A 24,239-nucleotide genomic window follows, 5' to 3' on the forward strand; every position below is an offset into this window, starting at 1 on the left:
TATGACAGGGCAATGAGCCTCCTGACTTCCTCCCCCACAGTCAGTATCTGAGACCAGGACTGATGCTGCCACATGTACATCAGAGACTCAGGGAGCCAGATGCACTGCAAGGAAGTGTCTGGGAAGATGCTCCTGTGAGGACCCCTGTTATTTACTGTGGTTGTGCAGGGGGCACATTGGGAGCCTCCTTGTCCTCAGAATGAGGAGTGTTCATGGAGGAGTCATCTGGGAATCCTTGGTGTGTCCTGCTTTGGGATTAAACTGCAGTGTCCCCTAGAGAGTTCAAGGACACTCTCCTATGTCTCAAAAATGGGATGTATTTGGTAAAATGAAAGTACTTTAAAGTCAAGAAAAAGTTATCTTCTTGCCTGTAACCAAGGACCGCACGGATGTCACTGTGGCAGCAAAGTCAAAAGTTAGCAGATGTTCCAGGTTCCAGCTCAGTCTTTTGACACCTCAGTATTACTTCAGCCCTTCCTCAGGATGAGATCCTAAGAAGTCTCCTCACCTGAGACCACAGCCATGAGAGTTTCACTGCCCCTTGGCCACTATTAATGTCAGCACACAGCAGGGAACAGTATGGGGACACCTTTAACAATGGAAGTCCCACATCCAACCTGCACTATGTTCCTATGACAACTGAACCAATCACACACCTGGCACTGCCATCTGTACACATTTATTCTTGCAGAGTCCGGAGGTCAGAGCGAGTGTGTCAGCAGAAATGTGTTTGATTTACCATCCCTAGTAACTCAGCCCGATGCATGGAGTTCCTATTCCCACTTTGCACAGTGATACACTCAGTGGCTCAGGTTCAAGTTCAGTGGACACCCATCAGAAACAACCACAGTGACAGTTTCCCATAGGTCCCATGCAGACATGAATAGGGACAGAGAGAAAAAAAAAGAGATGACTATTCTGCACTTAACTACAGAAGAACCAGGGGGCCTAATCTACTCCCTCTCCTGCTCTCTTATTACAGCTACTTCACATGTGCATGTAAACACAGATCTTGAGAGAAAGCATCAGGCTGAACTGGTAGTGATGAACAGCTTTAATGTAAAGTAAGGTCCACCAGATCCAATAATGGGAAGTGTATTGAATGATTTATTCATCCCATAATCAATGGATAAATAAAAATTGTGTTCTTCCTATCAATTATGATTTTATTTATATCAGTCATTTTCTATTGGTGGTTTGCATCAAGGTTTGTATAATCCAATTCCTAAAATGTCAACATACTCACTACCCAGTTTCTACCTACATCTTCAACAAAGCAGATCTGGTGAGAACTGAGTTTCTTCTATGTCCAAATATTTGAATCTGTTTTTTTCTACAGAGTCTAGAGAATAAGAACAAAAGGAGGCAGTGAGGCTGATGCACATTTAGCACAAAACTCTTTTGCATGAACATGATCTGGGAGCACTGACTGTGTGCTTCGCTGTAGAGTTTACACTTCTGTCTCCAATGACACACTGACCCTCCACCTCCTCCAACACTGGGTTCATATGCTCTAGGGTCAGCCTCTGTTCTTAGTTCATACTCTGATTGCTTTGTAGGAGAAATGGGGTCAATTGGAAGTCCCTGTGACCTGAACAACAACCTACTGCTCTTTGATTATTTCTCTGCTCATGAGCATTGAATCCTCTTGGTGAGTTCATTACTTGTGAATTTCAAAGGCACCACTCATGTTAAATCCCTCTATTTTATGGGAATTTACTCTTCTAGCTCATGCACCATCTTGACCCTTTGACATGTCACACTCTGGGACTATGTAGTTCATGTCAGCATCCAACACCAAAGGTCCATATATTGCAGGGGGGTATGCAAATGGAGCCCCTCTGCTCATGAAAAGCAGCCCAACCCTGACTCTGCAGCTCTGAGAAAGGAGCCCAGCCTGGGATTCCCAGGTGTTCTCACTCCTTGCTGAGGACAGAACACAGACCACTCACCATGGAGTTTGAGCTCAGCTGGGTTTTCTTTGTTGCCATTTTAGGAGGTAATTTATGGAGAATGAAGGACACTGAGCATGGGGGTGGATATGACTGAGAGAAACCGTGGAGGATGTGAGAAATTTCCTAACCAACATCCTTGCATTTGCAGGTGTCCAGTGTGATGTGCAGCTGGTGGAGTCTGGGGGAGGCTTGGCAAAGCCTGGGGGTTCCCTCAAACTCTCCTGCCTGGCCTCAGGATTTACCTTCAGTAGCTACTGGATGCACTGGGTCCGTCAGGCTCCAGGGAAGGGGCTGGAGTGGGTCTCAGCAATTAGTAGTGGTAGTAGCACATACTACACCAACTCTGTGAAGGGCCGATTCACCATCTCCAGAGACAATGGCAGGAACGAGCTCTACCTGCAAATGAACAACCTGAGAGCCGAGGACACAGCCATGTATTACTGTGGGAGAGACACAGTGAGGGGAAGTCATTGTGAACCCAGACACAAACCTCCCTGAAAGAAACAAGAGGCATAGGCTGCTGGGGGCTCTCAGGACACCAGGGGGCGCGCAAGGCACACTGAGCACAGAGATAGGCTTGGGAGCAGCTGCAGATGCAATTTAAAATCTTGTTTCTTGTCAGGTGTGGGGTTGACTCTCCACACAGGACTTTCCCTCTGGGAGCCCCCCTCCCTTCGCGCTTCTGTGCTGACCTCTCCAGTATCTGAGTTACAGAGGCTTGTTTCCATATGATGAAAACTCTCTCACACCCTCCAAGGTCAAGGAGCCACATACATTTGTTTTGTCTTATTCTAATGAAACATCAACGAATGATCAAACCTCCTGACCCAAATTCAACCAGAGGCTCTGCTGGAAACAACAAGCAGCCCATCCCCATGCAGCTGAGTTTCCAAGCCAACCATCAGCCGGGCCCATGCTTGCTGGACAATGGGCACCAGAGTAGGGACCCAGTCCCAGACGGGGGGAGAACAGGGATGATGGTCATTGACTTATTTCCACATCCACCACATCAATAGCAGTTGACAACATCTGGACGTAGAGGGAGCCCCATTGCACCATGGTGTGGATGTCCAAGGCCATGATGCCGCACACACAGAGGGACTATGGAAAAGTGTGCCCCTTCATTGAGGAGTATGTTCAGAGCAGGGTGGACTTTTCAGCATGTCAGAAATGGCTGCATCATGTCAGATAAGGGGTCTAGTACAGATTTTATTGTTCACCCCTGATCAGGGTCCTACTCACAGGAGCGGGTTGTGTGGTTTCCTCCTTGCACCTGCATCAAACTAGGGAGAATCCCCACTTCCATGTCAGATTCCCCAAGTGTGCACAGGAGGAGAGTGCTGAACTTTAACATGTCAGCATCAGCCATAAAACACTAGGGCCTTGGTCCTTATTTCACAGAACACCTAGGAAACATGAGTGAGAACACTGAGCCACCAACCATTAGGGGTAGAAAATTATTTCAGTCCCTAGAAAATGAGGGTGATAGTTATATGTAAGCCATAATGAAAATAATAATACATTACATGCTATCTTAGTTCCATTCTAGCATGTAACCTGTCCACTCTACAAGGTTGTCAGCTTGTTCTGAAAGACTTGGGTCCCCTTTCATCTCCCAAAGATGAGAACCTTCCACAGAATATGGGCATCCTCAGTTTAGGAAGCTCTACTGAGGTATCTTTCCATCTGGGTGGAGTCATTATTTGATTTATTAGTTGTTTCTATGAGCTTGTGTATCTGTCACTCAAAATCACATGTATTAAAACCACAGACCCATGGGTGGTTAGGAGGTGGGGCCTTGGGACAAGTTTCAGTCCTAGGGTGGAGCTCTCATGAACCATATTAGGGCCTTCATAACAGAGGTGTCGGGAAGCTTCATGTCACATCCACACTCTGAGATAACAGCAAACAAACAGCCAACTAGTAAGCAGGTTCTTACTAGACATCCAACCTGCCAGCATCTACCCTTTGATTTCTCACCAACAGGTCTGTGAGAAATGCATGTCTGCTGTTTGTAATGGCCCAGTCCACAGTAGTGTGATACAGCATCCAAAATGGATTAGGGTTGCAGTGTAACATGACCACAAGGGCTGACTTCCTGGAGACTCACTGCCATATTTATTGTAAAAATTACAGTATGGATTTTCTCCCCAGATATTCTATGGCAGTTTTTCTCCAGTATTTCTCTTCCATGGACAAATTTCCTGGGTGAAGGTCATAGGAGACTCCTAAACACATGCAGCAGGAAGGCAGCACTAGAAGTGGATATAGTCCATGAACCATTTCAGTATTTACCACACAGCATGGAGCCAGGTCCAGGATTCACTGGAGGTAAGATTCACAAATGCATGGTCCTCCCAGTCACCACATCACAAGGGACTGGCTGATGTGTGCTTGAAGGCATGGGCAGGAACCGTATTCAGGCGGAGCATTGGCCAAGGAGGTTTGTGGCTTCACTTAGGTTTGATCATTTTAACTAAACTTGTCATAGTTTTAAACTTCTGAAAGATTATATATAATAGTGACATTTGGTTAAGAGTAACCTGTTACTGAATAAGTCTGGCTGTGCTGTGCCCACCTCAGTCACTTGATGTCAGAGTCCACAAGCCATTGCAGGGATGAGGGGAACGAGGTTGAGCACAGAGTATGTCCAGGGATGTTAAAATTCTCTACATGTGTTCACACCTTTTTACCACACTCTCTTGATGGTGATGGACTCGCAGGGTACAGACAGACTTTGGGCAGGGATTCTGTCTTGAAAGCACAAGGAGCAGCCCTTGGGAGGCTGATGATGGGGATCAACCTCACTCTGTGAGTCGATACATGAACAAGGTTGTAGAGGGTATTTATTCTGAGCTGAAGAGCATGAAGCACTGGGCATGTGGAAGATCTCTGTGAATTAAACTGTGCTAAATGCACCAATGTTAGAAATTAGCAACAACAGTAACTCTACAGGAAGCCAAATTCACCATCATCTTATAAAAGTTCAGACATGAAGAAATTGGGTATTTATTATGACTTCCTTTATCTACCTGATTCTACCAAAGTAAATACTATTTTCATGAAAGTATATAAATGTTTGATAATTATATGTATACTGGAGTTTTGAGATTTAGAAACTGAACAAGGGTCATTCCTTCTTTAATTTGTAAGATGCATGAGAATTTAAGTGTTTGCTACTCATCTAGTCCACCATTTATTCTTATGCTCCCAAAGGACAGGTTTTCCTTTCATCTCATTCCATCGTGTCTAATAAACCAGGTGATCCCCTACCCCTAATAAACAAGGTAAGTGGATTCAAGAACAGAGACATGTAGGGAACCTGTTTGCATGGTGTGGAATTATAGCTCAGCACTCACATGGAAAAGCATTGGGGAGCAAGTGGCACACAGGGCCACACCCACAGAGAGGTTTTCCCATGGGGAATCACACCTGCATTGCACCTAGACTGCTATGAGACTTTCTTTTGATAAAACTCCCTCACCTTGAACTGAGGCAGCGAGGACTTACTGCATCTTCCTAAATTCTGAACTAAACCTCCCAAGTATGGAATGTGATAGGTTCAACCACTCTTCCCCTTGGTCTGCAAAAGCCTTCCCTTTGAAGTAATTAGCAACATTCCTTCCTTTGTTATCTGTAAAAGGTAGTCCTCTGAAGTGAATCTGTGCATGGTAAATGAGGACTACCCTCCCTGCAATGTACCCAGAGATGCATTAAAAGGCTTCCCAGGCAGGGACTGGGCTCTCTGGCCCTCTCACCCTCTTTCTCAGAGAGAGGCCATACTGTCCCTTTTTCTCGACAGGACTTCTGTAGTCTGTGTGTATTTCTTCACGAGCAGCCACGACCTACATGGACCCTGCCATCCAGGATCCTCCACAGAGACATCCCAACAGAAGCCCCAGAGTGACCAGGGTGACTGTCCTCTGTCCCTTTCCACTTACAGGAGAAAGGCTTGACCACCATCATATTTCTCTTCCAGCTCCAGGGCACAACTTCTGTTGGGCTGTAGGGACTCTTAACTCTCTCCTCACATGGGGCCAAGGTCTCTGGAGAAGGCATAACTGTGCTCTAGAAGAAAATGAGGCTGTTGTGTCTACTCCTGTGCCTGGTGACAGCCTCCCAGTGTCAGTGCCTCAGATGTCAGACATGGGTATGTGGGATGGTTTTGACTACATGTGACTGACAGGGACAGATGCACCTTGTCCCCAGGGGTCTTGCCCAAGGTATAGCTGCATGAGGTAGGGCCACATTTGGTGAAGCACTTGCAGACACTCTCCTTTACCTGTGCTGTCACTGGATTCCCTTTAATGAGTTCTGGTGTGCACTGGACCCACCAGACTCCAGGGAAGTGGCTGGAATGAGCTGGTGTTATATGGAGTAGTGGAAGTACAGCATACAACCAACAGTGAAATGCCAGCTAAAAATCACCAGGGACGCCTCCAAGAGCCAAGTTTATTTAACCCTGAACAGCCTGAGAGCAGAAGACACTGGGCTTGCTGTGCCAGAGACACAGTGAGGGGAAGTCAGCGTGTGCCCAGAGACAAAGTTCCCTGCAGGAGGGACTATATAAAATATGCAATTTGAGTGTATATTGTCTGAGTGTGTGGCTTGTCTTTCAATTTAAATTGGTATGGGCTGTGTTGGTATCAGTTAGGATGGCATATGTCCTAGTCACTGGTGCAAGTCACACCTGTGTCATGTATGAGTCCAGCAGCTGCTGACCCCAGGGCACCTCTAACAAGTCACATACATCAGTTCACCACTGGGGGTCTGCTTTAGTGCTGGAGCCTAACCAGTTGCAGGGCACTGTGATGGATAAACCTATTGGTGGCCCCAGCATGACAATCTATAAATAGAAAGGATGGCTTGCCATTCCCAAAGCATCCAAAGTCCCCAGTGACAACAACCCAGGTACACAGTCAATGCCTGAGCCAAACATCATGGAATGGACTTAAAGAAAGATGAAGAGATGAATCTTTGCCCAGAAATACTTTTATGGGAACATTGGAAAACAGCACATGTCATGAGCTAAGCGTTGCAGTTAACAAGGTGAAGAAAGTCAAGGGACATGTTTTAATTCAGGATAGCTCTTAGTACATATTTGAACAAAGGATTCTGTGTTTTAATAAATGCTCTTAGACTCATACTGGCAGGCCAGTTGCTGGCTCCATTAAAGATCTACCATAAAAAGGCAAATCTTGAGAAAACAAGAGGTAGTTGTGTGTTTGCCTTGAGTCTTATTCTGCACAGGCTCCTCACAGTTCCATCCTCACTGACAGCTTAAATACCAGGACTTACATTGCACTTTCTCTGGGTTCTCTTTAGCAAGGTATAGTGTGCACTGGACCTGAAGGCTCCAGGGGGTTGTCAGGAATGGGTCAGTATTATATGGGCTGATGGAGGTAAAGTCTGCTTAGCCATACTGAAACCCCATCTCATTATCAGCAGTGATACCTGAGAAAGCCAAGTTTATTTAACAATGAGCAGTCTCACAGATGAGGTCACAGCCGAGTATGATTGTGGGACAGGCACAGTGAGGGGAATCAGCGTGAGCCCCTGTACAAACTTTCCTACAGGAGACACAAGAGCTGTGCTGCAGGGGGCGCTCAGGAACACAGATTGTGTAGGTACTGGGAACATGAAGGCTGAGGCTCAGTCTTGTCTCTGGCCAACGGCTTCCCCTCCATCTGACATTACACTTGTAGTTACCCGAGAAAGCAATAACCACAATGATTCTAACATGGATGTGTCTCCTCTATCTAAATGGACTGGGCAGATGCACATTGTCTCTCACTTGGGTCTCTTCCCTTAAATACTTCCCTTTTTGTTGTAAGAGTCAGGGTTTGTTTCAGGTTGACTGGATCACAAGGCACCCAAAGATCCAGGTTAAAGTCATTCCTGAGTTTTTCCAAGCGTGTTTACAAGTAAACTTACCTTTATAATGGTGTCTCAGAAAAATAAACTGTTTTCACCAGTACAGGCGGGCACTCTCCCCTCCTCTGAGGGACTGACTGGAAGGAACAGTGAAGGAGGGGAAATTAACCCTTTCCAGTTTGTTTACTGGAGTCTGAGGCTGGGACAGAGGTCCTCTCCTGCCCTAGGCACCCTAGTCTCCAGGTGTCACACAAGGCTTAGTTGCAGAAATAGCTCTCCAAGGTCTGCTGCCTGCAACCCGTACCTCATGAGACTGTGAGATGTATCATTGTGCATAATATGAGCACAAAGTCTATATAACAATAAATGTAAATATCATTTTGGGTATCGTTCTCTGGAGGTCTATGCCCTCTGCTACCATACATCAGAAAGCATGTAAGCTTGTCCAGGTTTACCCACCAGAGTCCAAACATGTGTTTCCTTGAAACAGTACTTGGCATTCAATGAAGGGAGGATCCCATTAAAGTCACATTATAACTTACAAAGCTGCTACCTAACATTCCATGTGTCCTAGACCTATGAGGCCCATGGGAAAAATAGAGCCTCATGAAGACACAGAGGAGATTTCTGAGGATGGATGCAGCAGTACTATGGCATCACAGCTCACTGAGACTGGTAAAACTACGCTGATGAGAAGACAAGAAAACAAGTCCTCAGTCATTGACTTGCAAATAGTTTTTCTTCATCTCCACTTTGGAAAATAACCAACTGTAATTTGCCTTTAATCTGGGAGCATTTCTGAGATACATTCATGAAACAAAACAAAACAAAACAAAAAAAGATTCGTTTCACTCATCAGATCACTCTGGACGTTTTCTAAGGAAGATATTTGCTTGATGCAGGTCCCTAGTGCAGTAATAGGTGATAATGACAAGTTCAACGCAGAGGATAAACACACAGTGACTTAAATGACATGGTGACAACATAACTGACACATGCTTGATAAACCCAGCACAGGTCCATGGTGCTGTGGAAATGGGCATTCTCATACTCTCCTACACAGGAGCCACATGTGACATTCTCCAAACAGGAAAAAAAAAAACTATCAGACACTCTTCTCTCTCTCTGGGACTAAGTTATATCGCAGTGCCTGATGGGCTGCTGGATTTAGGATGTGGATTCCACACGTGGAACATTATAGAAGACCGTTCTGAGTGGTGTGGGGAATGTAGTCCAGCCCCCACTCAGAAAGGCCAGTGGGAAGTGAGTCGGCACCCAGGACTCATGCCCATGGATAGGTTCTCCCGTGAGGAACCAGGCTTTCATTGTACTTAGGCTTCTATGAGGCTTGCTTTTGCTAAAACCCCTAAAACTGAATCGAGGCAGCAAATGTTTACTGCATATCTCTAAAGTAACTTCCTAAACTCTGTGCTAAACCTCCCAAGGATGGAGTGTAACCACTTCAACCACTTTTCCCCTTGCATTTGCAACATTCTTTTCTTTGAAGTAATAAACAACATCCTTTCCTTTTTTATCTGTAAAAGGTAATGACCTACAGCAAGCCTGTACATGGTGAAAAAAGACCATCCTCAATGTAATGTGCCCAGAAAAAGTGATAAAAGCCTGTCTAGGCAAGGGTGGGGACGCTTTCTCTCAGAAAGTGGGTCTGCCATCCCCTTTCTCCACAGGACTTCTGCAGTCCACGTGAATGTGTTCATTGAAGCCGCAGCACATGAGCAACACTGGCTGTAGTCCACATCTTCTGGTGCACAGGAACAGGGACTCAGGGCTACGAGCCACAACTGTGAACAACACACCAATTTGGTTGGAGTGTGTACATCAGCCCAGGTAAGGGCCAACAATACTGAGTGCTTTTCAGTAAGGTTGTAGGTTGTGTTAGATTTCAGAGGAAAAGGGATTCCTTCCAAGGTTGCCCTCTCTTGTGTCTGCTTTGCATCTGCATCCTCTTTAGTAACCAGGAGGCTTGCCCTCTGCCAAGCATTCACTAAATCTTGCAAGCATTGGTCAAGCAGTTAAAACCCACAAGAGTCCTCGCTGCTATAAGGCACCCATGAGAAGATAAGGTAGAATGAGGACCTGGACAGAACACTAGGTTTCCTGCCAGCCACAAGCAAAATCCCATGCAACAAGAGGCATACTGTAAAAACACTCACAAGCCCATCCCTGTGACACAACCCACACCTTTGTTAGATTTAGGAGAAAGGGCAAAGACTTTCTCTTTAATCAGCTTTAAAAACAGTAATTATTTACAGGGCTATTTACAAGAATATAAGCTGATTCTTTTTTTCAGGCCATTTGTTGAGGTCCTTTTGATTTTGCCTTTTCTCTCCACCCACTTGCATAAGGAAAAACAGATAGTGAATGAGTGTTTCGGTTTTCACAGGACTCTGAAGATCACTTTCCAGAACAATTTAGTGTTACTCACAGGTTTTTTATGAGAGCTTTTGGAATTTGCCAAGTTCTGAAGACATAAGTCACTTCCTCACCTGACTCGAAAAACCAGGTATTCCCATGTGAGTCTGATCCTTGAGAGAGTGTCTGGGATCAATTCCCAAGATGTGCAGGGGCCTTGAAGGAACCTCCAAAACAACTTAATGTAACTTATGGCGTGTCCAGGAAAGCACAATATAAAAGTTGGTCACCTAGCACTTCAACCCCCCCCACAGCCTTAGATGCTTGGGGGAGGACCTGAGATCCATAAGCAGGGTTCAGGTACCTGGAATGTCTGGTACCCCTTCCTGACTGTCTTTCACCAACAGAACATTTTGACCAATCACAGTATATCCCCCAATAGCTAACTAGATAGGTTTCAGCACAGGTGGCAGAATCGGAAAAGACAACAATCAAAAGGAAAAAAAAGAGGCTTTTATCAGCAATAATGAGCTCTCCTTTATCTAAAGATCAGGAAGAGTACCTGTGTGTGTTACAGCAGCTCCTCTGGGAGCAGGATATTAGGTAAATGAACAGCATCTCATTTGGCTTTTGCAAACTATAAAGGGATACTACCCTGCTTTTCCTAACAATGGAACCTTAGATATTGAAGTTTAGGAAGAGGCAGGTGACAAGCTAAGATATTTACAGGACAATGGCGTTTATACTGGAGTTCAGAACTTACTAACTTGGGAACTAGTCAGGACTGGCCTCATGCCTATATGGTCTAAGCAACGGGAGCTAGTCACAGAGGAGGGTGAGGGGTCTAGTTCAGAGGAGGAAGTCTTATATGATGTAGTAGAAGAACTAGCCATGGAGGTTCCACCTGCAGCCCCAAAGGAGGACCTGCCTCATAGCCATCGCTCCTTGATTTAACTCTGGGAGTGTCATTTCTGGCAGGTTGTGTCACCAGCAAGAAAGACAGAAAATTCAGATTGATATCCTGCCAGAGCCATGTGACAGTGCCTTCAGCAGGCAACAGAGCCTGGGGATTTAGATGTCCATTCCGCCACCTTCATTATAGTCAAGGGTCAGATAAATGTCCATGAAACTCTTCCCTTTTCTCTTTACAAGGAATTTAAAAAGAGCATTAAAGAAAATGGGCTTCAGTCTCCTATACTAGCCAGCTATTTCAAGCCATTACTGAAAGCTATAAAATGGCCCTTGTGGTTGGATTGCCCTGGCCAGGACAGCCTTAACCCCTGTTCAGTTTACAGTGTGAAATTCAGAATATTCTCTGTGAGCCACTAACCAGGCAGCTAAAAATGCACAAATGAATAATCCTGTCACCCTCCCTATGCTGCCTGGGTCTGGTGACTTTGCTACCACAGCAGATTAAGCCAGGCTTAATCCTCAAGCATTTACTCGAAGTGCTCAAATCACTCTCAGAGCCATGAAGGCTGTGCCCAATTCTCAGGCCAAGGAAACTTCTTCCTTCATCAATATCCATCAGGGTGCTACACAGGTATATATTAACTTTATTGGTTTCCTCCAGGAAGCCATTGAATGGCAAATCCATAATCATAAAGCAGCCAAGACTCTTTCAAAGCAAGAAGCTTATGAAAATGCTAACAAAGACTTCAGGACCAGTGTAGGGCCCCTGTGAGTTACCACCAGAGACATCAGTGAATTTATCAAGCCTTGACGAGATGTTGGCACAGAGCAGGATAAGAACTTTCTCTTGGCTGCTGCAATCAAGGGATATTCCAAGTGTTATAACTGTAGAAAGCTGGGTCACTTGAGCAAGGAATGTCTCTCCACACTGAGAGGGGGAATAGGTAATGGCAAGCTTCCCCCCAAGGATTGCCACACTGTGGCTAAGACAGATATTTGGCGAAGGAATTCCACAGTATATTTGACAAAAATGGCCAACCTATTCAGAGGAACTTCCAAGGGGGCACCCACTCCAGGGCTCCCAACCCCAATGAGAGCTTAAAGAACAGCAATCAATATCAGGGAATTCAAGGAAACGCACAGTTTCTGACCTTCATGCAGCCACCCACAGAAACACAGGGTTCGACTTGGTCACAACCAACAAGCTCATCTTAAAGGAACAGGATCAAGTAAATGTAGCTCCCACTGTTGTCTGAGGACCTCTAACCCCCAGGAACAGTCGTTGTAATCTTAGGGAGATCCAGTATTCCTACCAAAGGCATTCTCGTTCAGCTAGGTGCCATTGGCTCAGACTATCGGGGGAATTAAAATCATGCTGGGAATGTCTGGCTATCATATTATTCCCACTCAAATGCCCATTGTCCATCCGATCCTACTCCCCTACATAGCCTCAAAGACTCAGATTACAGTGAGGGGGAAGGAGGCTTCAGTAGTACAGACAATCCACCAGTCATTGTTTTTTTTTTTTTTTTTGACAGAATCAATTAAGTTAAATAAACCAATCTTACCTCAAGTCAGGGCTTAGCCTTTAATTGTGCATTACAGCCACTGAGGAGTCTATGCCCTGTGAGTCCAGACAGCACTGTCCCTGCAGTGTCCAGCATGAGCAGCAGGGGGTGCATGAGACCCATGAACTCAGGGTGGCTACTTCAGGATATGGTGCAGAGGGAGCTGGGGAGATTTTCTCTGAGGGACTGCATCTTCCACTTGTCATAACACAATCTAAAGTAAGAGCTTCACGTGTGATGACTGTAAATACCCAATTTTATCAGAGCATTTACCAAACTCAATAAGGCATGAGGACCACAGTCAAGAGGGATTTTTATGATGTCTTTATATCTGAATTCTAAGGAGTTAAACATAGGAATTATTTAACTAACTCACTATGTGGACAATTTTAAAGACACAGTGGCCTAGTAATAAGACATTGAGGTATGAAGGCCAGACTGGTCCAGGTGGTGTCAGTGTCACTGAAAGGCAGATTTGGAATGAGGAGCATGTCCTGTGGGGGCTGGTTCCTCATTGGGAGAAAGTGTACAGAGCTCAGGGACCAGCTGGAGATCACATGTCCTCATATGTGGTTTAGGGATTGGTCCATCAGACTGCCACTCAGCATGGTCTCTGTGTCCTCTGCCTTCTCTAAAGAGGGGTCAGGACTTCATGTATGAAACACTTGGCCACATGCATATACAAATGAGAATAAGTAGACTAGGTTGAATGTGGGTCTGTCTGTGCCCTGAGAATATCACCCACACCCACACCATCCCCTATAGACTACAGACACCCTGATGTCACAGCCCCTCACCATGGACTGGAGATGGAGAGCCCTCCTCCTGGAAGCAGTGGCTATAGGTAAGGGACTCCCCAGTACCTGGTTTCAGGAGTGGACCTGGAGTGGAGTGGACCTGGGAAGGCTGAGAGGTATTTCCATGCACTCCTGCTTCTTTTCCACAGGTATCTACACCCAGATGCAGATGGTACAGTTGGGGCCTGAGCTGAGGATGCCTAAATCCTCAGTGAAGGTCTCCTCTAAGGCTTCTGGATGCCCCTTCACCAACTATTGGATGCACTGGGTATGAGAGGCCCCAGAACAAGGGCTTGAGTAGAAGGGACAAACTGATACTGAAGATAATAAATCAAGGTACATACAGAAGGTCCACAGCAGAGTCACCATGGTTGCACACAAGTCCATGAGCACAGGCTACAGAGAACTGAGTGGCCTGAGAAATGACAAAATGGCTGTGTATTCTGGCACAAGAGACAGAGTTTCATGAACCACATCCTGAATGTGTCAAAAACCCTGAGGGATGGGGCAGCTGTTGTAGGCTGAGTAGGTGACAGGGTGATGAGCCTCCTGACTTCCTCCCAAACAGTCTGTATCTGAGACCAGGGCTGATGCTGTGACATGCACATCAGACACTCAAGGAGCCAGATGCACTGCAAGGAAGTGTCTGGGAAGATGCTCCTGAGAGGACCCCTGTTATTTACTGTGATTGTGCAGGGGGAACTTTGGGAGTCTCCTTGTCCTGGGGATGAGGAGTGTTCATGGAGGTGTCATCTGGGAATCATGGTGTGTTCAGCTTTGGGATCGGACTATAGTGTCTCCTAGAAAGTTCTAGGACACTATCCTATGTCTGAACAATGGAATGTGTTTGGGGAAATGAAAGGACTTTAAAGTCAATAAGACACTTCTGTTCTTGCCTCTGACCAAGCATCACACAGATGACACTGTGGCAACAAAGTCGAAGGTTGGCAGGTGTTCCAGGTTCCAGCACAGTCTATGACATCACCGTGTTCCCTCACTCCTACCTCAGGGGGAGATCCTAAGAAGTCTCCTGACCTGAGACCACAGCTGTGTGAGTGTCCCTGTCCCTTGGACACTATTAATGTCAGCACACAGCAGGGTACAGTGTGGGGAAACCTTTAACAATGGCAATCCAATATCTAACCTGCACTATGTTCCTATGACAAATGAACCAATCACACACCTGGAACTGCCATCTATACACATTTATTCCTGCAGAGTCTGGAGGTCAGAGCAAGTGTGTCAGCTGAAATGAGGCTCATTTACCATCCCTAGGGATTGATCCCCATGGATATAGTCTCTTTTCCCACTTTGCACATTTATTCATTCAGTGAATCAGGTTCAAGTTCAGTGGACACCCATCAGAAACAACCATAGTGACAGTTTCAGATGTGTCTCATGAAGACATGAATAGAGCCAGAGAGAAAAAGAGGAGATGGCTCTTCTGAAATTAACTACAAAAGAACCAGGGGGCTAATCCATTCCTTCTCCTGCTCTCTGATTACAGCTACTTCACATGTGCATGTGAACACAGATCCTAAGAGTGGGTATCAGGCTGAATTAGAAATGAAGAACAGTTTTAATATAAAGTTATGTCCACCAGCTCCAGTAACGGGAAGTGTTTTGAATGATTTATTCATCCTGTAATCAAGGGATAAAGAAAAATAATATTCTTCATATCAAGTATTATTTTATTACATCAATTATTGTCTATTAGTGGTTTGTTTCAAGGTTTCATAATCAAACTCCAACAATGTCAACATACTTACAATTTCTACCTACATCTTCAGCAAAGGAAATCTGGTCATGCCTGAGTTTTCTCTATGTCCAAATATTTGAATCTGGTTTTACTGCAGATAATAGAGAATGAAAACACAAAAAGGCAGTGAGGCTGCTGCACATTTAGCACCAAATTCCATTGTATGAACATGACCCAGAAGCACAGGCTGCTTTTCTGCAGAGTTCAGCCTTCTGCCTCCAGTGATCTACAAAGACCCTCCATCTCCTCCAACACTGAGTCCATGTGCTCTAAGGTCACACTCTGTTCTTAGATCAAACTCTGATTGCTTTGTAGATGAAATGTGGACAACTGGATCTTCCTGTGACCTGAACAACAACCTTCTGCTCTGTTAATTTTTCCTCTGCTCATGAGAATTGACTCCTCTTCATGAGTTCATTACTGGTGAATTTCAAAGGTATCACTCATTTTAAGTCCCTGTCTTTTATGAGAATTTACTCTCCTAGTTCAAGCACCATCTTGACACTACAACATGTCACACTCCGGGACCATGTAATTTATGTCAGTGTCCAACACCAGACCTCTATGTAGGAGGAGGACATGCAAATAGTGTCCCTCTGCTCATGAAAAGCAGCCCAGCCCTGACCCTGCTGCTCTGCGACAGGAGCCCAACCTGGGATTCCCAGGTGTTCCCAGTTCCTCCTCAGGACAGAAGACAGAACACTCACCATGGTGTTTGTGCCCAGTTGGGTTTTCATTTTTTTTCAGTCTTAAGAGGTAATATATGGAGAGGGATACACTGGGTATGTGAGTTCACATGACTGAGAGAAACGGTGAAGTGTGACAGTTTCCTGACCTGATGTTTGTGTTTGCAGGTGCCCAGTGTGGGGTGCTGCTTGTGGAATCTGGGGGAAGCTTGGTGCAGCCTGTGGCATCTCTGAGACTCTCTTTCATAGCTTGTGGATTCACCTTCAGTAACTATGCAAGGTACTGGGTCAGACAGGCTCCAGAGAAGGGGTGGAGTGGGTCTCAGAAATTAGTGGTAGTGGTGGTAGCTCATACTACGCCAGCTCTGTGAAGGGCCGATTCACCATCTCCAGAGAAAATGGCAAGGGCACACTTTACTTGCAAATGAACAACCTGAGAGCCAAGGACAGGGCCGTGCATTACTGTGTGAGAGACACAGTGAGAGGAAGTCCGTGTGATCCCAGATACAAACCTCCTTGAGGGAGACACAAGCGTTGGGCTGCAGGGGACACTCAGGTCACCAGGGGGTGCTGAGGGCACAGTGAGCACAATCATCAGGCTGGGGGCAACTGCAGGTGCAGTTTAAGGTCTGGTTTCCTGGCAGGTGTGGGGTCGACTCTCCACTCAGAAATTCCCCTCTGGGAGCCTCATTCCCTTTATGCTTCTGTGCTGACCTCTTCAGTATCTGAATTACAGAGGCTTGTTGTTCCCAGAGAACATTATCACATGCTCCAAAGTGAGAGAGTCACATACATTTGCTGATCCCTACCCTAATGAGTTATCGAACCTCCTGGCCCAAATCAGCTGAATCCAATCAGAGGCTCTGCTGGACCCAACAAGGAGTCCATCCCCACAAAGCTCAGAGTCCAATTCAGGCAGTAGCAGGAGACATGCTGGACAGTGGACTCCAGAGTTGTAGGAACCCAGTCCCAGAGAGAGAAAAAAAATCAGGGGTGAATAGGTCATTTACTTAATTCCATATCCATGGCATCAGTAGCAGTTGACATCACGTGGACATAGAGGGTCCCCCACCATGCCATGGTATGGATGCCCAGGGTGATGATGGCACACACAGAGGGACTGTGAGAATGTTTGTCCCTTCACTGAGGAGTCTCCTGAGAGCAGGGCAGACTTTTCAGCAGGTCAGGAATGGTCGCATCACATCAGATATGAAGTCTGGCCCAGGTTTTTTTGTTCATCCCGGAGGAGGGTCCTGCTCATGATGGGATTTGCGTGGTTTCTATCCCCAACCTGCATCAAACTAAAGAGAATTCCCACTTCCACATCAGATTTCCCACGTGTGGACAGGAAGAGAGAGAGGGGTGAACCTCATCATAACACCATCAGACATCAAACACTAGAGCCTGTGTCCTTACTTCACTGAGCACCTAGGGAACATGAGTGAGAACACAGAGCCACCTGTAATTATGGACTGGAGAACAGATTTAGTCCATAGAAAACAACAATAACAATCATAGGGATGCAATAAAGGGATAAATAATAAATTATATAAACACTTTGTTCAAAGTGTAGTCTGTTCAGTCTTCAGGGATATCAGCTCGTTCTGAATGTCTTGTGTCCACTTTCTGCTTCCTAAGATGAGAAATATCCACAGATTTATGGGGATCCTCAGTTTGGGGGTCACTCCTGAAGTAGTCTTCCAATTGGGTGGGAGCATGATTTGATTATATGGTTGTTGCTGTGGGCCTGTGTTGGTGTCACTCCAAAGCTCTGAGGTTATTAAAACCTGAAGCTCATGTGATCGTGTTAGGTCATTGGGCCTTGGGACAAGTGATGGTCCTGGGGTGGAGCTGTCATGAATGTGATTGTGTCCTTTGTAAGAGAGGACAGAGGAAGCTCCCTTGCCCTAGCCACCCTCTGAGATTACAGTGAGCAAACAGTCATATAGGAATCTCTTCTGTAACTGACATCAATCTGCCAGCAGTTATTGCATTTCCCACCTCCAGATTATTGATGAATAAATTTATTGGCCAATGACCCAGTTCACAGTAGATCTTTACAGCACCAAGAATGTAGTCAAGTTGTAGAGTGACATGACCACAAGGGCTGTCTTTCTGGAGATTTGAAGATTTGCTGCCATATATGTGCTGTTAAAAGTACAGTATTAGTATCCTTCCAGTGATGTTCAAGGGTGGTTTTTCTTCGGTGTTCTTATAGGCAATATTCCCTGGTTGAAAGTCATGGAAGGCTCTTAAATAGATGCAGTGAGAAGGCAACGTTAGAAGTTGGTTGTATCTGTGAACCTTTCAGTATTTACAATCTCAGCATGGAAGGAGGCCCACATTTCACTGAAGGCAAAATTCATGAATGCATGTTTCTTCCAGTCACCATGTCACAGGGACGTGACTGATGTGCACTGGAAGGTGTAGGCATGAATGCGACCTGGGTGTAGCATTGACCAAGTGGGACTGTGGGTTTATGTAGGTTTTATGATTTTAACTAAGCATGACACTTTTCAAACTTCCCAGAGATTGCATGTAATAATGACAACATGGTATTTAGATTACAGTCACATTTACCTGAATAATTATTAATATACTGTGTGCACCTCAGTCACTTGATGTGACCATTGTTAAGTGGTTGGTGGAGGAGGCTGAATAGGCTGAGGAGAGAGGGCGTCCAGGGCAGTTAAAAGGCTGTACATGTGTTTGTCCCTTCTTCCCACTCTTTCTCCACAATGATGGACACCCAGTGCACAGATGCACAAAGGGCAATGATTCTGTCTTCAAAGAACAAGAGGCCAGCCCTTGCAGTGTCCACTGCCCTCAGCCAGGGAGGCTGACAATGGGGATGAACCTCACTCTGTGTGTCAACAGATAAACAATGCCATACAAAGAATTTATGCTGAGCTGAATAGCATGAAACACCGTGCATGTGGAATATCGCTGTGAATTAAATTGTGTTAAACTGACCAATGGTAGAATTTAGCAAAAATGATAATAACTCTACAATGCAGAGACTAATCAGTCCCTTATAAAAAGCCTTCACTGTCAGAATGTGTGTGCTTCCCCCTCATGTCAAGTTAGAACCATCACTCAGGGACTTTTCTGTCACTAAGGGGGCATCACATGCAAATGGGCATCAATATGTGCAAATAAACTGAGATTTGTGGCTGTCCCTGCACCTCAGGGAGATCAGTTCCAACCCCCAGGTTTCTGCAGTTAGCACTCACTGAAGCCGTTAACCCAGAGGAAGCACTATGAAGTTTGAGCTGAACTGGGCATTTGCTTTCATGCTTTTGCATGGTAGCATTACAGAGAACCCGGGGCATTCTGTGTGTGTGTGCCCACTGCTAATTAAAATTTCTTGTCTGCAGGTGCCTGGTGAGAGGGGCAGTTGGTGGAGTCTGGTGCAGACAGGATGCAGCCTGGAGGGTCTGTGAGACTCTCCCGCAAATGTTCTGGATTCAAGTTCAGTGACTCCTATGTAATCCTCTGGCAGGGAGCTTCCTCTTCACCTGACATTCAACATGTAGATATCTAAGAAAGCATTCACCACAACCAGTCTAAAGTGGTTGGTTGACCTTTATCTATGTGCATTGGCAGATGGGCAGATGCGTATTTTACCTTTATTGGAATTCTTCCACTAAGCAGCTCTGCCCTGACTGTGGGTTTTGTGTTAGTTTGATTAGATCACAAGATGCCTAAGTATTTGGCTAATAATCATTCATGGGTTTCTCCAAATCTGTTTACAGGTGAACTTACCTTTGAAATGGTGGCTTAGAAAAGCAGTTTTTATTATTTTTTTTTTTAACCCTAGTGAGGATGGGCAATATCCCCTCCACCAATGTACTGACTGACACAAACTGAAGAGGGAAAATTAACCCTTTACTTCCTGTGAGCTGGATTCTATAGCTTAGACAGAGATCTTCCCTGGGCACCCTGGTCTTCAGCCTTCAGGTGAAGATGGATTATGGCAGCAACACTCCTGCCTCTGCTGACCAAAACCACAGCTCCTAGGCTTTGGGGCACCTCACTGACTGTAATATAAGCATTGATTCCCTATAAAGGTAAATATCAAGATGCATTCAGTGAACAAACAGGAGGATCACATTAATTCATGTCATGTTAATTCACAAAGTTATTACTTAATATCCCTTGTGCATGCAAGGGAATTCCATGTGCCTTGCATGGTCATGACATGCAAGGACCATTGAAAATACCGGAGCCTCATGAAGACTCAGGAAAGTTTACTGAGGATGGACAGAGCAGAACTGCATGCCATCAGAGCTCACTGAGACAGCTTCAGCAGACAAAGCTGACAACAGGGCACAGGATTTGGGTTCTCGGTGATTGATCTTGCGAGTGATTTTTCTCCATCTTGTTCTTTGCCTTCATGCAAAAAAAGGTCATGATGAACATTTACTGAAATGATAGAGATTTAATAAATCTGTAAGATTATAGTGAACATTTGCTTAGAAAGAATGCTTGCCTGATGCAGGTTCTAATTGATAGCACATATGATAATAAGATTGACTTAGAGGATAATTATGCAGTGACTTATATAAGGTGGTGGGACATGTAACTGACACATGCTTGTTAATCCACCACTGATCCATGGTCCTAAGGAAATGGGATCTTTCTCAGTGTTCTCCATAGGAGCCACCTGTAACATTCCCCAGACAGCAAAAACTGAAACAGATGTTCTCATCTGTCCCTAGAACTAAGTGAGAACTCAGAACATGCTGGGCTGCTGGATGGGGAACATCACCATAGTTCCTCCATGACCAGCCCTGGAGAATACCGCCTTTGAAAAGGAGCCTGAGTAACGACCAGTAGTGACTGATTTCTACCCCTGGTGGCTTGATCAGTGTGAGAAAGTTCATGATGGCTGAACAGGAAACCTGGATGCAGAAGGAGATGGTGATTCGTTCAGAGACTGACTGGTGCAGCTGAGGGTCACTGAGCAGTGAGTCTGTCATCAAATTGGATGTCCAGTCTGAGGCCCATGGGGTGTATGGTCAGAAGGGAAGGTAACCATATGGATGGAGCACCAAGAATAGACAAAAAACTTGGGAGACACATACAGAGATGACCTCACCTACAAAGGCACAAAATGACATAGAGTCTATTGTGGAACTTTCCAAGTGATAGGTACAGCAGATAAGGGGGTCATGGAGTGAATTTCGATGAAAATCAGCATAGTGTCCACCTGTCATTCATTGAGCTGTAGAAGTGCAGTAGGATTTGGGCCATATGCAGAGCCATGGGAATCCCTTTTCCCTGAAGCACATGGTGAGTGAGTTCATGAGAAGAGATGCCCCAACAGAGGTTCCAGAATGACAAGGGTGCCTGACCTAAGTCCCTCCCCACTTTATAAGAAAGGCTTCACCACATGCAAATTTCTCTTCCATCCCCAGGGTAAATCCTCCCCTGGGCTGTGGGACCTGCAGCTTTCTCCCCACATGGGGCTGAGGTCTCTGTGGAAGACAGAACTGTGCAGGAGAAGATGAAACTGCTGGGTCATCTCCTGTGTTGGGTGATTGCCGCCGAGTGTGAGTGTCTCAAGTGTCAGACAAAGGTCAGTGGGGTAATGGTGAGTGTGCACCGCTGACAGACTGATGCTCTTTGTCCCCAGGTGTCCTGACCCAGGTGCAACTGCAAGAGTGGGGCACACAACTGTTGAAGCCCTCACAGACCCTCTCCTTTACCTGTGCTGTGTATGGTTACTCCATCATCAGTGGTTACTGCTGGAACTGGATCCGCCAGCCCCCAGGGAAGGGGCTGGAGTGGATAGGGTGCATATGTAGTAATGGGAACACCTACTACAGCCCATCCCTCAAGAGTCGCACCTCAATCTCTAGAGACACATCCAAGAACCAATTCTCCTTGCAGTTGAGCTCTGTGGTCACTGAGGACACAGCTGTGTATGACTGCACCAGAGACACAGTGAGAGGAAGTAAACATGAGCTCAGACACAAACCTCCCAGAACACAGGAGTGCTGGGTTGAAGGGGGCCCTGAGGACACTAGGGGTGGCAGTGGAAAACTACAGTGACAATGGTCCACAGACTGATATCCCAGGACCATTTTTCTGGCTCCACTGTTCCTGCACCAGCACCTGCATAAAAATGACAGGGAAATACAGAACATACTGGCTATGAGAATGAGCTGTCTGGTGAACGTTAAGATAAAACATTGAGATAAAACATTGGTGAATAAAATTTAATTAAACTTGAAATTCGTTGTCCTATGAAATCACTGCTAGGGAGATAAAAAGGCAAGTATAGACTACAGAGCATATTGCAATGCTATATCTGAAAATATTGTATCCTGAATATAAAGTTCTTTCCATGTAGTAACAGAGACCAGGGATTTCTGGGCATAGGGCCAAGCCCTTCCAGGAAGGATGGAGATGGAGAGCATTCCTTTGAATTTCTAATGAGCTTCCCTCTGAGCAAAGCTATGGACGGGTTCCTCCACTTTATGCTGCCTATGAATGCAATGAACCCTTCGTACCAGAATCTGAGAACTTGGCTTAACCATGACTCTGCCCACATCTTCCCTTCCAAATTGGTCGACACTGCATCATAGAGAGTTGTAGTGGCTACTTTTTTTTTACTCTTCTGCATAAAAAGGGTGCTCCTGTTTATGTAAGTCGTGAGGGTCCTCTGATGTAGGCTTCAGTGCCTTAAGGGAGAATTATCTCAAAGGGCCTTGAACATAAATACAACACACACAGCAAGGATCAAGGATCTCTAGGCTGCCAAGGCTTTGTAGTTACTTATGTAAACGTGGTCATATGTGTTTCAGTTAGAGAAAACTGGGCCTTTGGAGAAACTCTCCTATATGTTGGAACCAGATTTACATTAAACTGAAATCAACATATTAGTAAACATAAAATCATTATTTTAAGATCTTCTTAATTATCAATGTGTTTATCATGCTTGTGTTTAGAAATACATCTGAATATAAAGCTAATAACTTGTAAAATGTCCAAAAATAAATGAGATTCTAATTATCTCCTTACATCCAGAAATGTGGAGCAATCCTATGACCTGATTGCAATGAGCCTCACAACCCTAAGGTCCTCTCATCCCAGCTCACACAAGATCTGTGGTCACAAGAAGAAATTCCTAGAGGGAACACTGCCACAGTCCTCCTCTACTTATAAGAAAGAAATCTCCCAAATACAACTTTCTGTCCTAGGTCCAGGGTAAGTCCTCCCATGGGCAGTGGGAGCTCACAGCTCCCTCCTCACATGAAGCTGAGGTCTCAGGGGAAGGCATAGCTGTGCTCTAGAGAAGATGAGGCAGCTGTGTTTCCTTCACCTGGTGACAGTCCACAGTTTGAGTGTCTCAGATGTCATACACAGGTCTCTGGAATGGTAGTAACTGCATGTGACTGACAGGGAACTATGGCTCCTGTACTCAGGTGTCCTATCCTTGGTAGAGCAGGAGTCAGGTGCAGGCCTGGTGAAGGACTTGCAGACCCTCTCCCTCATCTGATCTGTGCCTGCAGGGTCGTTCACCAGCATTAAGTACTGGATTGGATCTGGCAGTCCCTATGAAAGAGGCAGGTATAGATAGGGTACTGGACAGGGAACACAAGATACAACCCAGATTTCCAGGGTCACATCGCCATCAGTGCTCCCATAGACAGCACTGGTATGGTATGCCCAGCAGCCAGTTCTTCTTGCAGCTGAGCTCCCAGACCACCAAGGACATGGCTGTGTTTTATGGGGCAAGAGACACAGTGAGGGGAAGTCAGTGTCAGCCTTGGGGCCCTGTGGTAGTCTGGGGTTACCACATCATCTGAGATCTACTTCTGCATCTTCTCCAGAGGTGGGATCTGGACACCTACTGGACAGACAACTCAGCAGTAAATATCAGCTCCCAGGGTTCACTGGCCACCAGTTCTCAGATCAGTGGTCAGTCCTGATGGAGACAAAAATGTCCAGTGGTGTTGGTCATTGTCCTAGTGTTACAGAACAAATGGGGGGGCCAAAGGGTGATATGCTATTTCCAAAAGGAACCCTTCAGGATCATTATCCCTATCGCCTTATAGGAAAGACATCTCTCAATGCCAGAGATTTATGAACAGGGAAGGGAATGTTTATTTAATGTTACACAGACTTAAAGTAGTGACCTTATGCCTTCATCTAAATCCCAAAATCTCTTAACACACCCACAGTCACACACAGTCCTTCCTTCTCCCTTTGCCCAGTCAGGGGTACCATATCTCAGGAAAAGAAATACAAGTCTGTGGCTCAGGAAGCCCCTGGTTCTTCCCAGTAATCCATCTCAGCTGGTAGGC

The 24,239-nt window shown here is 45.6% G+C and overlaps 2 gene segments (V, D, J or C); both read left to right on the plus strand.

Annotated features, from left to right (window-relative positions):
- The first annotated feature begins 1,873 nt into the window (after positions 1-1,873).
- LOC114489684 lies at positions 1,874-13,673 on the plus strand. The segment is given in 4 exon segments: positions 1,874-1,999; positions 2,104-2,421; positions 4,788-4,797; positions 13,649-13,673. Coding segments are annotated over 4 exon segments (399 nt in total).
- Positions 13,674-21,219: 7,546 nt separating this feature from the next.
- On the plus strand, positions 21,220-21,981 carry LOC118498330. The segment is given in 2 exon segments: positions 21,220-21,479; positions 21,563-21,981. Coding segments are annotated over 2 exon segments (465 nt in total).
- The last annotated feature ends 2,258 nt before the right edge of the window (positions 21,982-24,239 follow it).

This window comes from Phyllostomus discolor, chromosome 15 (assembly GCF_004126475.2).
Source record: "Phyllostomus discolor isolate MPI-MPIP mPhyDis1 chromosome 15, mPhyDis1.pri.v3, whole genome shotgun sequence".
Lineage (NCBI taxonomy): Eukaryota > Metazoa > Chordata > Mammalia > Chiroptera > Phyllostomidae > Phyllostomus > Phyllostomus discolor.